Source organism: Schistocerca americana, chromosome X (assembly GCF_021461395.2).
Source record: "Schistocerca americana isolate TAMUIC-IGC-003095 chromosome X, iqSchAmer2.1, whole genome shotgun sequence".
NCBI classification, from domain to species: Eukaryota; Metazoa; Arthropoda; class Insecta; order Orthoptera; family Acrididae; genus Schistocerca; species Schistocerca americana.
Genome location: NC_060130.1, coordinates 117,966,035 through 117,979,923, shown reverse-complemented (window position 1 = coordinate 117,979,923; position 13,889 = coordinate 117,966,035). Strand labels below are relative to the sequence as shown.

At 37.8% G+C, this 13,889-nt stretch overlaps 1 protein-coding gene across 1 annotated transcript in view; it reads right to left on the bottom strand.

The window, feature by feature from the left end:
- Positions 1 to 3,520: 3,520 nt before the first annotated feature.
- Positions 3,521 to 13,889, bottom strand: part of LOC124556816 (delta-aminolevulinic acid dehydratase) — a 60,023-nt gene continuing 49,654 nt past the window's right edge. Inside the window, exons 7-8 of the mRNA XM_047130832.1 lie at positions 12,206 to 12,305; positions 3,521 to 3,715 (exon numbers count right to left, since the gene is read on the bottom strand). Coding sequence (XP_046986788.1) covers positions 3,645 to 3,715; positions 12,206 to 12,305 — 171 coding nt within the window. The 3' untranslated portion in view covers positions 3,521 to 3,644. The remainder of the gene's footprint in view (positions 3,716 to 12,205; positions 12,306 to 13,889) is intronic.

Here is a 13,889-nt window from a genome sequence, read left to right as displayed (position 1 = left end):
AGAACATTTCATGTTAGACAGGGGCCTACCAGTGTGTAGACATATCTACAGAGCTTGTAGTTTCTAATGGGAGAATGGTGATCTGGAAACTGTCTCCTGTAATACAACAAAGTCAACACGACAGGTTGCAGTCAGTCAGTTTAATTCTGGTAAGTGACAATAGTAGCTACTAAAGTTCCAGTGTAGTGTTGGCACTGTTTTGGCATATGGTCATTTGGATGAAACTGGGGAGAATATAGACTCTGGGAATATTTTATAGGCATTTTTATGCAACCTACATTGGAAGTGCAAAATTTGTTTGTTTTCTGGTTGTCAGGTGGGGTAAGGTTGGAATTAGGTGATGGCCACTGAGGCAAATTTCAACTTGTGATTTTTCATTTTATTCTGGTATGGCACAGGCTCATAGGACACTCCTTCTGCCTTATGCTCAGGGACAGAAGATGTGCACATTGATTTGCATCCTGCAGACTGTGGCTCTTTTAGTCAGTTTGCCAGTCCACGTACATCTCTGCCACAAGCACTCGGCTGCCCACAGGCGGGCACTGGATGTGCAACACAGTGATATGAGGCATCCCTCCCCAGACAATCCACACTTCTATTAAATTTGGAAAAATACTGTGGTTCCACACTGAAGGGAACTACTGATGCTTTAAACTGAAAGACGTGTTGTGGTATTTTAGCCAAATCATAATGCCAACTTTGGGAGCCAGTTTTGGGTGAGACAATCCTCATGTCTAGTCGCCTTTTATGAGAGGCAAGAGTTACCACAGATTTATTGTAACCTTCAACTTCACAGGGAGATCTACTGCAGAGTGGAAGTTCCATTCCATCAAACAAAATTTTAAGAGCCTTCTGCCAGCTAGCTACCATTATGGTGAAGCCTTTCAATACATCTGAGAGAGAGGGGGAGAGAGAGAGAGAGAGAGAGAGAGAGAGAGAGAGAGAGAGAGAGAGAGAGAGAGAGAGAGAGGGGGTAGGCCCAGAAAGTTAAGAGTACTGAACCTCTGATGCTCAAAGCGATTTCTTTTCTGATAAAGTTGGCAGCACTGGACTCAAAGACAAGGTGTTGGTAATAGAATGCATGTATACTTGTCTCAGTCAACTGGAAACTTTTGTTGTAATGTCGTGTTGAACTGAATGTGTGTATTCCAAATTCCACCAGCTAAGAGGTGAGGCACATAAACCCATTTCTTCTTACCAAGAGAAATGCACTGTGTAATGGGACACCCTTTTCTAACATTACCTTTATTTTTATAGAAATAACCTATTCCATTTATACTATCTATTCTTGTATAGGTGAACATTATCTCAATTGTTTAAATAAAAGAATTTCATATAATTTTATATACAATGTATTATATTTCAGGCTAAAATGTATAAAAAGAAATTAATTTGGCAGTACTATGTATGTACTCTTCTTTTAGAAATATTTGAAATTACAAAATATCAGGCATACTTAAAATTCATATTATTAATTGCACAATCTAACACTAATAATTAAATTTATTTCTGGATTCATTTATACGATAATGATATAACTTGGTTATGATTCTTCTTTCGTCAAGAAATTTTGTAAGCTCTTTTAATTTGTAAACTCTTTGGAATATTGTGAGTACTGCAGAATGTGAGGAGTTGTGGGCATGCCTCTGATGGAAACAGATGTATTTATATTGAAGTGTTGGCAGAAGAGCCAACACTGTGTTGCTAGAGGAGGCCGAAATGCACGCGTTTAATTACACGCTGACTGGCGTGAGGTCTGGAACAGTTAAGGGAATTAATACTAGCAAATAAAGTACGTAGTTGATATAATACTTAACTTTAATCCACAATTTGTGTACATTGCTCTTGACGGTACATGTTATAATCTCAATATCAAATGCTATGGCGCCTTGCTAGGTTGTAGCAAATGACATAGCTGAAGGCTATGCTAACTATCATCTCGGCAAATGAGAGCGTAGTTGTCAGTGATCCATCTCTGGCTAAGTCGGCTGTACAACTGGGGCGAGTGCCAGGGCGTCTCTCTAGACCTGCCGTGTGGTGGCGCTCGGTCTGCAATCACTGACAGTGGTGACACGCAGGTCCGACGTATACTAACGGACCGCGGCCGATTTAAAGGCTACTAGCTAGCAAGTGTGGTGTCTGGTGGTGACACCACATATATGATCGACACTAACAATGTAATTTGTAATATTAAGTGGAAATTGTAAAAACAGTGTGATATTTAATAAACTGACAAAAAACAAAATTCAAGAAATATACACGCAAATCTTCATCAGTTATTTAGTCACGTTAAATCAAAATTTCAGTTGCCAGAATGTACCCCTACACGCAAAAACTGGAGCCAACAATAACAATAGAAAATGAGGATAAATAAAAAGGTTTTCTTTTGTATATCTTAAGTCTCTCTAAGCTTTTGAAAATAGTGAAGAGACAAAGAATTTTAATGGTTATATGTGTGAGGGTAAGATTACAACGGTTGCAAATTTTTTACTAAATGAAAAATGTTTATGGGAATAGTGTGATTAAGCATACAGGAGTGCACGTGGGGTGTGTAGTTTACAGCAAACAGAATGAATGTTCATGATGAACACAAGAGCCAGTGTTCCTCATCATGACTCGTGAGATGGTGATGTTTCTTATTGATTTTTTGCTCCTTGTGGAAACAATTACTGCTGCAAGGTACTGTGAAGCCCTAAAGAAATTACAGAGGTAAGTACAGGACATAAGGGAAATTTTAAGGAAGGGCATATGCTTCCTGCCTGACAATGCGAGTCCCTGCAGAGCCAGTACCGCAAATGTAACTCTTTGATTCATCCGGTTGGGACATCAACCACTCTGATCACAGCTGTAATCTGGCACCTTCAGAAAGTCGTCTTTTGAGTTCTCTGAATATGTTTATGGGTGGAAAAAGGCTTTTCACTGACAATAACATCCACAGGGCCATCAAACAAACTGTCAAAGAACCTGTCATCAGAAAGGTCATCCCTCGGCTCAAAAAGTGCACTGAGAACAAAAATGACGTAACTCCAAAAGTAATATTTGAAGTACATCTGTAAATTATAAATTACTCTTTAACTTATTGCCATTTTGAGTTTTAAACAACTGAGTACTCAATTTCTGGACATACCTCATACCATGGTTGACAGGAATGGAAATTGAGAACTTGTAACATTGCAGCATGTCAGCAATCATGCATAATTTAATGATTATAAAGAATTCGCCTCGATTGAAAATAGAAACTGGATGTTGACCTAGGTTTTGGCATGGTACACACGTACCATTTATTTTAAATTTTATAAGAGTCTTTTGCCCTTTTGAGTGTTCTCTATTAATGTTGGACCATGCCTCTTTAGGCAGTTTGTAGTTTTGGTGCGTTCCGAAGAAGGCGTGGTTATCCATGTCTAAACCTAGGTCAACATCCGGTTTCTATTTGCAATTGAGGCAGATTCTTTATAATCATTACAATAATGGAAATCATCTAGTGACAATAGTTTTCAACATAATTAATCAAATGCTCTGGTAACAACTTTTAAAATTCTTTAATAATCCAACACAATATAAAAACTGATTATCATAATGACAAAAATACCAAGTACCATACCAAAAAACATTCTTGTCTAATCCGACTATTTTTATATACTTTTTTAGTATTTGGACTTGGGAGCCAGCCAGTCCAATATTAATGGTGTGAAGTATGTGATAATACAATCAGCACCTAAAACAATTTAAAAAAATATTAGTTTAACAGAAGTAATAACAGAAACAATATATAGGCCTACTACAGAGATCTGTGAAACACCACAGTTCTATGCAAGTTATATCCCAGTCCACAACTAATGTCCCTTATGCCAGGAGACATACTGGTACTTACCATGGGCATATCCTAAGGGAATCCCATAGTCCAACCAAAGAAACTGTAACTTAATAGTTAATAGTAGGCTAAATAACACTATAAGATTTCAGTTTTTGTTATGGAACATTTTTTTATAATATGAATACTTAACACCATATCAACATACTGCTAAAAATTTAATTTTGTCACTGGGAGAAAATCTAGTAATCGTGATTGTGATAATTTAAGGAAATGACAAATACATTGATCAGCCAAAGCATTATGACCACTGCCCACCTTGAGATTGAATGCTACCAGGTGGCACTGTGGACACATGATCCAGTAAAGGAAATATATAAGTGGAGCAGATGCAAATGGTGAATCATTCTAGTGACAAAATGATGCACAAAAGGGAAAATCCACTAAAATAAGTGACTTTGACAAAAGGCCAATTGTTATTGCCCGGCACCTGAGAACAAGCACCTCGGAAACTGCAAAACTGGTTAGCTGTTCACATGCATCTACGGAAAGTTGTTGAAGGATGATGAAACCACAAGTAGCCAACAAGGTGTTTTGACATCCGCATCTCATTACAGAATGAGGAGGTAGGACACTTGGCCACTCTGTGAAGCAGGATAAGCAGCAATCTGCGACAGATCTGTTGACACAGGAAAATGCTTGTGCAAGCACACCATATTGGCCTAAAGACATCGTCAGTTACAACTGCAGTGGGCACCAGATCATCCAGATTGGACCACGGATCAATGGCAATGACCCACATTTCTTGTTACATTAGGTCAATGGTTGTGTCCAGACACATGGCCATCCAGATGAATGCCTGCTCGATGCTTGCACTGCACCACTGATGCAGGGCATTACACTATGGGGGACATTCACCTGGACTTCCATGATACTTGTGGTAGTATTCAAAGGCACCGTGATAGCTGTGGACTACACGAACATTATTGCATAATGCCTGTAACCCTCCATGCTTGATGTCTTCCCCAATGGCGATAGGATTTTCCAGCAGTATAACTGTAAACGTCGCAAGACTGGATTATGCTAAGGTGGTCTGAGGAGCCCTACAGAGAAATCACATTTGTGTCTGTCACCACATTTGTCAGATCTGAATCTGATCAAACACATCTGGGTCACTATGAGGTGCCATTTCTGTGCCCAAAAACAACCAGTTTGTAATTTATGGGAATTGTGTGACCTGTGTGTAGACATCTGGTACCACATAACTTCAGAAACCTACCAGGGACTTGCTGAATTCATGCCCTGCAGAATCGCTATTGTACTGCATGCTATTTAATGAGTGATCATAATATCTTATTTCATCAGTAGTGTCGGGCTTACCCTACTTAAGAACACTGTAAATTTAGTCTTCTAGGTAAGGAAGAAAATTACAAGATTACTTTGGAAGGCTGCAGCTGTTTCAGTATCTTTATCATTACAAATACATACTACATGGTAGAATCATACATTATTCCATTAGTGTAAGAGTCTAACATCAGCAACTTCAAAAACGCGCGCGCGCCCACACACACACACACACACACACACACACACACACACACACACACACACACACACCAAAGATGTCGCAATAATTTCACTTGTCATTTAAAAACAAACAATAAGAACTCCAGGTTGGAATATCAACAATATTAGGGAAAGGATAGACTGTTTCTCACCATAAAGATGACCCACTGAATTGCAGACCAGCATGTAACATGGGTAATAGTATTTTCATTGAGCACATCTGCAACTCAACAGGTCATCTTTATGGTGAGTAGCAAGCTATCTTTTTTCCTAATATTGCTGTTCATTTTCATTAATTTTGACAAAATTATAACAAACTACTAATTACTGCATTTCCTAGTTGCAGTAACACTTCACTTTTGTTTGATTAAAATGTTGTGTAGTATTTTCAACACTGCATGGGAGAAAACTATCCCTTGCACTAGTTTTCAATTATAAACGCCTTTGAAAAAAGGTTCTTCTTCAATGTGCAGTTTTATCATGGTTACAATACCACATAAAAATTCTATAAAGTTCAAAGAACACCATGTGGCCACTGGTATAGGAACTAGGCCTAAGCACAATGAGAAACTCAGACAGGAGAGTACTGCAAATGTTAGAATAAGGAAAGGTTCTCATAAAAGTATAATTAAAAATAATGTAAGTATATTTCATCAAAATATTGGGAGTTTAAAGAATAAAATAGATGAGATTTTGGTTTGTTTAGAAGATTTAGAAGCTGAGGATGAAATAGAAATACTATGCCTGTCTAAACATCACATTGTTACTGATATGGATAAGGTAAATGTAAGTGGATATAAGCTCTCTGCACATGTAATTAGAGAAAATATGGAGAAAGGAGGAGTTGCCATATATGTGAAAAGTTATCATTGTACAAAAAGTATAGAAACAAAAAAGTTTTGTGTAGAGAAAAATATAGAAGCATGTGCCTGTGGGCTTAAATTAAATAAAGGCACATTTATAATTGTAACTGTATATAGGTCCCCAGCGGGAAATTTTCATCTACTTCTGAAAAATTTGGACTCCTTGTTGTGCTATCTGTCAGACAGGGGGAAGCAAATTATTATTTGTGGGGACTTCAATGTAGATTCTCTGAAAGAGTGTAATAGGAAAAATGACCTTGAAGTATTACTCGGTTCTTTCAATTTGACATCCGTTAATGATTTTCCTACTCGGGTGGTAAAGGATAGCAGCTCACTGATAGATAACTTCTTTATAGACCAAGATAAGTTTAACCAGATAAATGCTCAGCCTGTTGAGAATGGTCTTTCTGATCATGGTGCACAGCTGGTTACAATATATGACATAGCTCCATTCAGCAGTACTAAACAGTCCTCCAAAGTAGTACGTTCATTCAACGATTTAACAATTGCAAATTTCCGGGAAAGCCTACAGCTGGGATGAGGTGTACCGCGAACCTGATGCCAATTTAAAATATAATTTATTTCATGACACTTTTGTAAACGCATTTGAAAACTGCTTCCCCAAGAAAATAGTTAAATATACTCTTTATTGTTATACCTTTGCATAAAAACGGGGGTAGATCTGATGTCAACAATTACCGTCCAATCTCCCTTCTAACAGCTTTATCCAAAATTTTTGAGAAAGTAATGTATTCAAGAGTAGCGTCACATATCTGTAAAAATGAAGTACTAACAAAATGTCAGTTTGGTTTCCAGAAAGGTTTTTCAACAGAAAATGCCATATATGCTTTCACCAATCAAATTTTGAATGATCTGAATAACCGGACACCACCCATTGGGATTTTTTGTGCTCGTGCAAAGGCTTTTGGTTGTGTAAATCATGAAATTCTGCTAGACAAGCTCAAGTATTGTGGCATGAGTGGGACAGTGCACAAATGGTTTAATTCGTACCTAACTGGAAGAGTGCAGAAAGTTTAAATACGCAGTTCTCATAATATGCAAAGATCAGCTCATTCCTCAAAGTGGGGAACTATCAAGAATGGGGTTCCACAAGGGTCGATCTTGGGTCCTTTGTTGTTCTTAATATATATTAATGACTTGCCATTCTATATTCATGAAGAGGCAAATTTAGTTCTCTTTGCTGATGATACAAGTATAGTAATCACACCTGACAAACAAGAATTAACTGATGAAATTGTCAATAATGTCTTTCAGAAAATTACTAAGTGGTTCCTTGTAAACGGATTCTCACTGAATTTTGATAAGACACAGTACATACAGTTCCGTACAGTAAATGGTATGACGCCACTAATAAATATAGACCTTAATCAGAAGCATATAGCTAAGGTAGAATATTCAAAAATTTTAGGTGTGTCCATTGATGAGAGATTAAATTGGAAGAAACACATTGATGATCTGCTGAAACGTTTGAGTTCAGCTACTTATGCAATAAGGGTCATTGCAAATTTTGGTGATAAACATCTTAGTAAATTAGCTTACTACGCCTATTTTCACTCATTGCTTGCATATGGCATCATATTTTGGGGTAATTCATCACTGCGGAATAAAGTATTTATTCAGAATAATAGCTGTAGTCCAGCCAAGATCATCCTGCAGACATTTATTTAAGGATCTAGGGATATTCACAGTAGCTTCTCAGTATATATACTCTCTTATGAAATTTGTTATTAACAACCAAACCCAATTCAAAAGTAATAGCCGTGTGCATAACTACAATACTAGGAGAAAGAATGATCTTCACTATTCAAGATTAAATCTAACTTTGGCGCAGAAATGGGTGAATTATACTGCCACTAAAGTCTTTTGTCTCTTACCAAATAGTATCAAAAGTCTGACAGATAACCAACAAGTATTTAAGAAGAAATTAAAAGAATTTCTGAATGACAACTTCTTCTACTCCATAGAGGAATTATTAGATATAAATTAAGAAAAAAAGAAAAAACAAAAAAAAAAAAATAAAGAAGTTGTTGTATTAACTTAATTATGTTGTTAAATTAACTTAATTATGTCATGTATTGGAAAATTTGACTCGTTCCACATCATTATGAAATATCGTATTCATGATCCATGGAACTAGTATTAATCTAATCTAATCTAATCTGGCATTTAGGCATTTCACTGTTGTGGGGAAAACTATTGTTTGATCACTATCATGCTGAACATAGTTTAAAAAATGTAAATATCGTTTTCCAAAATATAACTATAGATGATTTGCTTTTTTTCCCTCAAGGTCTTCCTCAGTTTTATACAGTAGATATTCTGTTTCTACAAAATGAGAATTTTTATGAACACTGACTCATTTACTGCCTCTGAAAATCTCACTGAACTATTTCTGGTGGCAGCCAGCCATTGCTTGTGAATGCTCACATTTCTTCTTCTAACTCTAAACAACTGTTCTCAGGTAATTCACTCTACACCACAAAATATAATCTAAATCAAATCTATTTTCAATTGACTTCACTCTCAATTAATGCAAGTAGTCCATTATTTATGAAATTTAAAATGTTCAAATGTGTGTGAATTCCTAAGGGACCCCCCCCCCCCCCACACACACACACACACACACACACACACAAGGAATAGAAGCTCTGGCAGGAGGAGCCGCGCAGGCAGTGACATGGCCACCTCAAACCGCTCAGCCACTCTGCGCGGCATGAAGTTTAAAAATTACAGAAAATACAACTCTGTGCATCATACAAAACTTCATCAGAATGATTATAGGGGAGGGAGCAAGAACACTTAAAAAATAGAATAGGTTGTTGTTAATCACAGCTACTTTATGAGCAACATTTATCCTCGCACTGTCTTCTCTTAAAATTACACTGCTAGAAAGTAAGATTCACTGCAAATTTTATCAAAAGCTACAGAGAACACTATTTTAAATAACTATGACTTTTTTGCACTGGTGACTGTGCGTCTCTAGTTAAAAAAGTGCTATCCTGACATTTGTTATTGGCCTTTTGACACTAATTTAATTTGGGTATCAGCTGATGTGTCACCCCTGTGGCTAACACTGTGTAAAATTATAGCACATCATATATAAAGTGCTCAACTATGAATAAAGTTTAAGCTTACTTATGTTGCTCTAAAGGTCATACTGCAGTTTTTGATTGCCACTGTTTTAGTCCTACAATGTTCTTTGTGGTTTTAACACTATGCTTTATCTATGTAGGGGATGCCTGCCACTGAAGTCCCACAGCTTGCAAACATTTGTACAGTACACTTAACTGAATCTTCATGCTCCTATAAATTTCAGTACTTTTTAAATCTTGTGTCTAGAAACTAAATTTGTACCTGTCTGACAAGACTTTTACAAAGAGAGAATTTTTATGCTGCTGTTCCAATGGTATTTGCATGTTTGTACACTGTTTACGTTCTGAACATTAACAACCTTTACAGATTACAGGACAGTAACACAATATTAAACATTTTATTAACAATTTAAGGTTTGCCACTTTCATACTTGTAAATCATAACTGGGTAGCCATATGCTCAAAGTATCTCCGATTTCTTGAAGAAGATGACTTCTCTCTCCCTCTCTCTCAACTGCACTATACATTTTTCCATCTATTTTTAATCATCATCTATGGACTGAAGTAGACACACTGCTTACTAGTGTATTATATTTGATCTCCCCTCCCATTTCTGCAACCCCCCCCCCCCCCCCCACATCATTGTGTCACCTTGTCCTCAACACGTGGGCCCTCTCAATGAGTTACCTGCCCTTACTTTTTCACATTCCCAACCTATCCCTCTCTCCTCCCCAATGAAGGAACTGTTAGCTCAAAAAGCTAGGGCAGTATATCTGCATTTATGTCTACCTATCAGCAGTACTGACAATATGTCTCCTAAAGGAAAATACTGGCCTGTAATTCTGTCTTAGCTATTTTACAGTTTTCTCGCATGAATCTCCCTTTTGATATGAAACATTACACCTGAATTTAAAAAACAAAAGACAGAAAAATGTCTCGCATATCATTCTCAGTCTGACGTAATAGCAGAAAAGCAAGAAGTCAGAACTTTTCAACATCCACCTCACCTTTATGAAAGAGTTGATATTTTTAAACTAGCTACCTTCTGGTACAGATTCTAAGTATAATATTAGCTTACACACAACTACTTAATTCTTTGTTAAAATAATAACAATAACATTATTAAAAATAATAATATTTTGTATGAGCTTCACTAATATTATTACACATTACGAGGAAGGTTATTTGGAACTGCTCATTTTAGTGGATGGGGGTGGGGCAGGTTGGTTTTGTAGCACATCAGACAGTATCCTATTAGGTGAAACTCAACCGTTTGAACAAACTAAGAATAAAATACGAGGGCAGTTCAATAAGTAATGCAACACATTTTTTTTCTGAAACAGGGGTTGTTTTATTCAGCATTGAAATACACCAGGTTATTCCCCAATCTTTTAGCTACACAACACTATTTTTCAACGTAATCTCCATTCAATGCTACGGCCTTACGCCACCTTGAAATGAGGGCCTGTATGCCTGCACGGTACCATTCCACTGGTCAATGTCGGAGCCAACGTCATACTGCATCAATAACTTCATTATCCGCGTAGTGCCTCCCACGGATTGCGTCCTTCATTGGGCCAAACATATGGAAATCCGACGGTGCGAGATCGGGGCTGTAGGGTGCATGAGGAAGAACAGTCCACCGAAGTTTTGTGAGCTCCTCTCGGGTGCGAAGACTTGTGCGAGGTCTTGCGTTGTCATGAAGAAGGAGAAGTTCGTTCAGATTTTTGTGCCTACGAACACGCTGAAGTCGTTTCTTCAATTTCTGAAGAGTAGCACAATACACTTCAGAGTTGATCGTTTGACCATGGGGAAGGACATCGAACAGAATAACCCCTTCAGCGTCCCAGAAGACTGTAATCATGACTTTACCGGCTGAGGGTATGGCTTTAAACTTTTTCTTGGTAAGGGAGTGGGTGTGGCGCCACTCCATTGATTGCTGTTTTGTTTCAGGTTCGAAGTGATGAACCCATGTTTCATCGCCTGTAACAATCTTTGACAAGAAATTGTCACCCTCAGCCACATGACGAGCAAGCAGTTCCGCACAGATGCTTCTCCTTTGCTCTTTATGGTGTTCGGTTAGAGAACGAGGGACCCAGCGGGAACAAACCTTTGAATATACCAACTGGTGAACAATTGTGACAGCACTACCAACAGAGATGTCAAGTTGAGCACTGAGTTGTTTGATGGTGATCCGTCGATCATCTCGAACGAGTGTGTTCGCACGCTCCGCCATTGCAGGAGTCACAGCTGTGCACGGCCGGCCCGCACGCGGGAGATCAGACAGTCTTGCTTGACCTTGCGGCGATGATGACACACGCTTTGCCCAACGACTCACCGTGCTTTTGTCCACTGCCAGATCACCGTAGACATTCTGCAAGCGCCTATGAATATCTTAGATGCCCTGGTTTTCCGCCAAAAGAAACTGGATCACTGCCCGTTGTTTGCAACGCACATCCGTTACAGACGCCATTTTAACAGCTCCATACAGCGCTGCCACCTGGCGGAAGTCAATGAAACTATACGAGACGAAGCGGGAATGTTTGAAAATATTCCACAAGAAATTTCCGGTTTTTTCAACCAAAATTGGCCGAGAAAAAAAATGTGTTGCATTACTTATTGAACTGCCCTCGTATGTCCATGGCATATTTGAAAATAAAATCAACTGTGAATAAAGAGAGTTGTCATTGTAAATTATTATTGAACATACATAATTCCTGAACAACAACAACAACAACAACAGCAACTACAACCACCACTATTTTGAGAGTTAGCGTCAGTAGTCTCTTGATTTTTTTTACTCACAATTCATATTTATAATGTTAAAATGTTGTATATCCAAAGCAACATACCTGCTCTTCTCATTGCAAGTAATACCTCTTCTAATGCTTGTTTCAAATCCAACGCACCAGCCTTTGCAGCATGATACAGCATTGCATATTCTCCTGATACCTATAAAGAAGGAATCTGAGAGAACATATTTCAATAGAGGAAAGGAAACTAGGATCAAGAAACATACAAAGGGGAACCCAGAAGTAAAGATAATTATCATCCTGCAAGCAGAGGATCAGAAGAGCAGAAGTGGGAGACTATTCTGCTACAGATCTCCACAATACACTGTTTTTAATTACTGGCAAACAAATTTCTGTGGAAGTATCTGTAAGGTACAAGTACTTGCCTAGTTTTACTGCTGTAGAAATGACAAAACTACTTCCTAACACCCAATTTTATCAAAAATTTTTATAAGCAATGAGACCTAATCTAATACGTGTGACCCAGAGATTGAGGAACAATCACACCTGAGGAAGACTACTTCATACTGTGTCCAACGGTAACTGATGCGGGATCGATGAGCTGCTCCGTGCTCATGTGATATACTTGTAAATGCACTGTGCATGAATTCTGGCATTATATTCCGGTCACTAGGTTTGTGGGGAATAAATAGAGAATAAATAGTATTCATTTTTTGCCATGCAAAACTGGTAAGAATCAATGTGGAAACTATATTCTTTTTCTGACATAAAAGGAATAGTCCACCATGATTTCTCCCCCCAAGATACCACAATTACACAGCTTTACACCTTTCAAATGTTAAAATGGTTTTATGGGACACAGCAGAAGCAAATGGCCTGCATTGTGGTGCATTAAGGATTGACTGCTACTTTACAACAATGCTTCTGCTCACTCAGCATTTGTCCCTAGCTGTTTTTGGCCAAAACTAAAATCACAACTGTTTTAGACCCGTTCTAATCACCATATATGGCTCCCTGCATGTTTTCCCTGTTTGTTAGAAGAAAAAATAAGTCTCAAATGGGAATTGTTTTCATGACATAGATGTTGTGAAACAAGATCCACCAAACATTTTAAAAAGCATTATGAAAATTAGCGCCTAGTGCATAGCACAAGTTCCTTCCAGCAGAATCTGTCAGTACCACCCACCCCCAAGCAGGAAAGGAAGTACTGGACTTAATCATAACAGAATAACAATATATTTCTCCAGCAACATATTGTCTGTGACCCATTTAGCATACATAAATATTGTAAATGAGGTATTCAAAAATTTACCCACTAATTTAACTTCTTTTGAAACTAACCAGATGGCAGATTTCACATGATCATTAATAGCGTGAAGTATCACATAATCATAAGGAGTCACTTGTAAACAGCTACAGGAGTATGAACAGTATTTCTGCAGTATGGGAACAGGTGAAAGAAGAATGCTGTTTATCATAGCAAAAGACAGTTGAATTTATTGGGCCTGTTCACGGCAGCAGTTCACGTTATGCTGCAGTTTTTTGAAGTGCGAAAGCTTTGTTCTTCATGAGTTTCTCACCACTAAATGAGTAGGTGATACATTGTGTCTAATAATTAATAAAGCTTGGTTATGATCCTAAGATTTGAAAGTCGCATGTAGTGCCACATGAAAGGCATTGTTACGAATAATGAAACCTATTTTTATCATAATAATGTTACAACCTCAGCGGAAAACAGATTGCTCTATTGTCCTCTATTTTAACTGTGTGATTAGCATTAAGA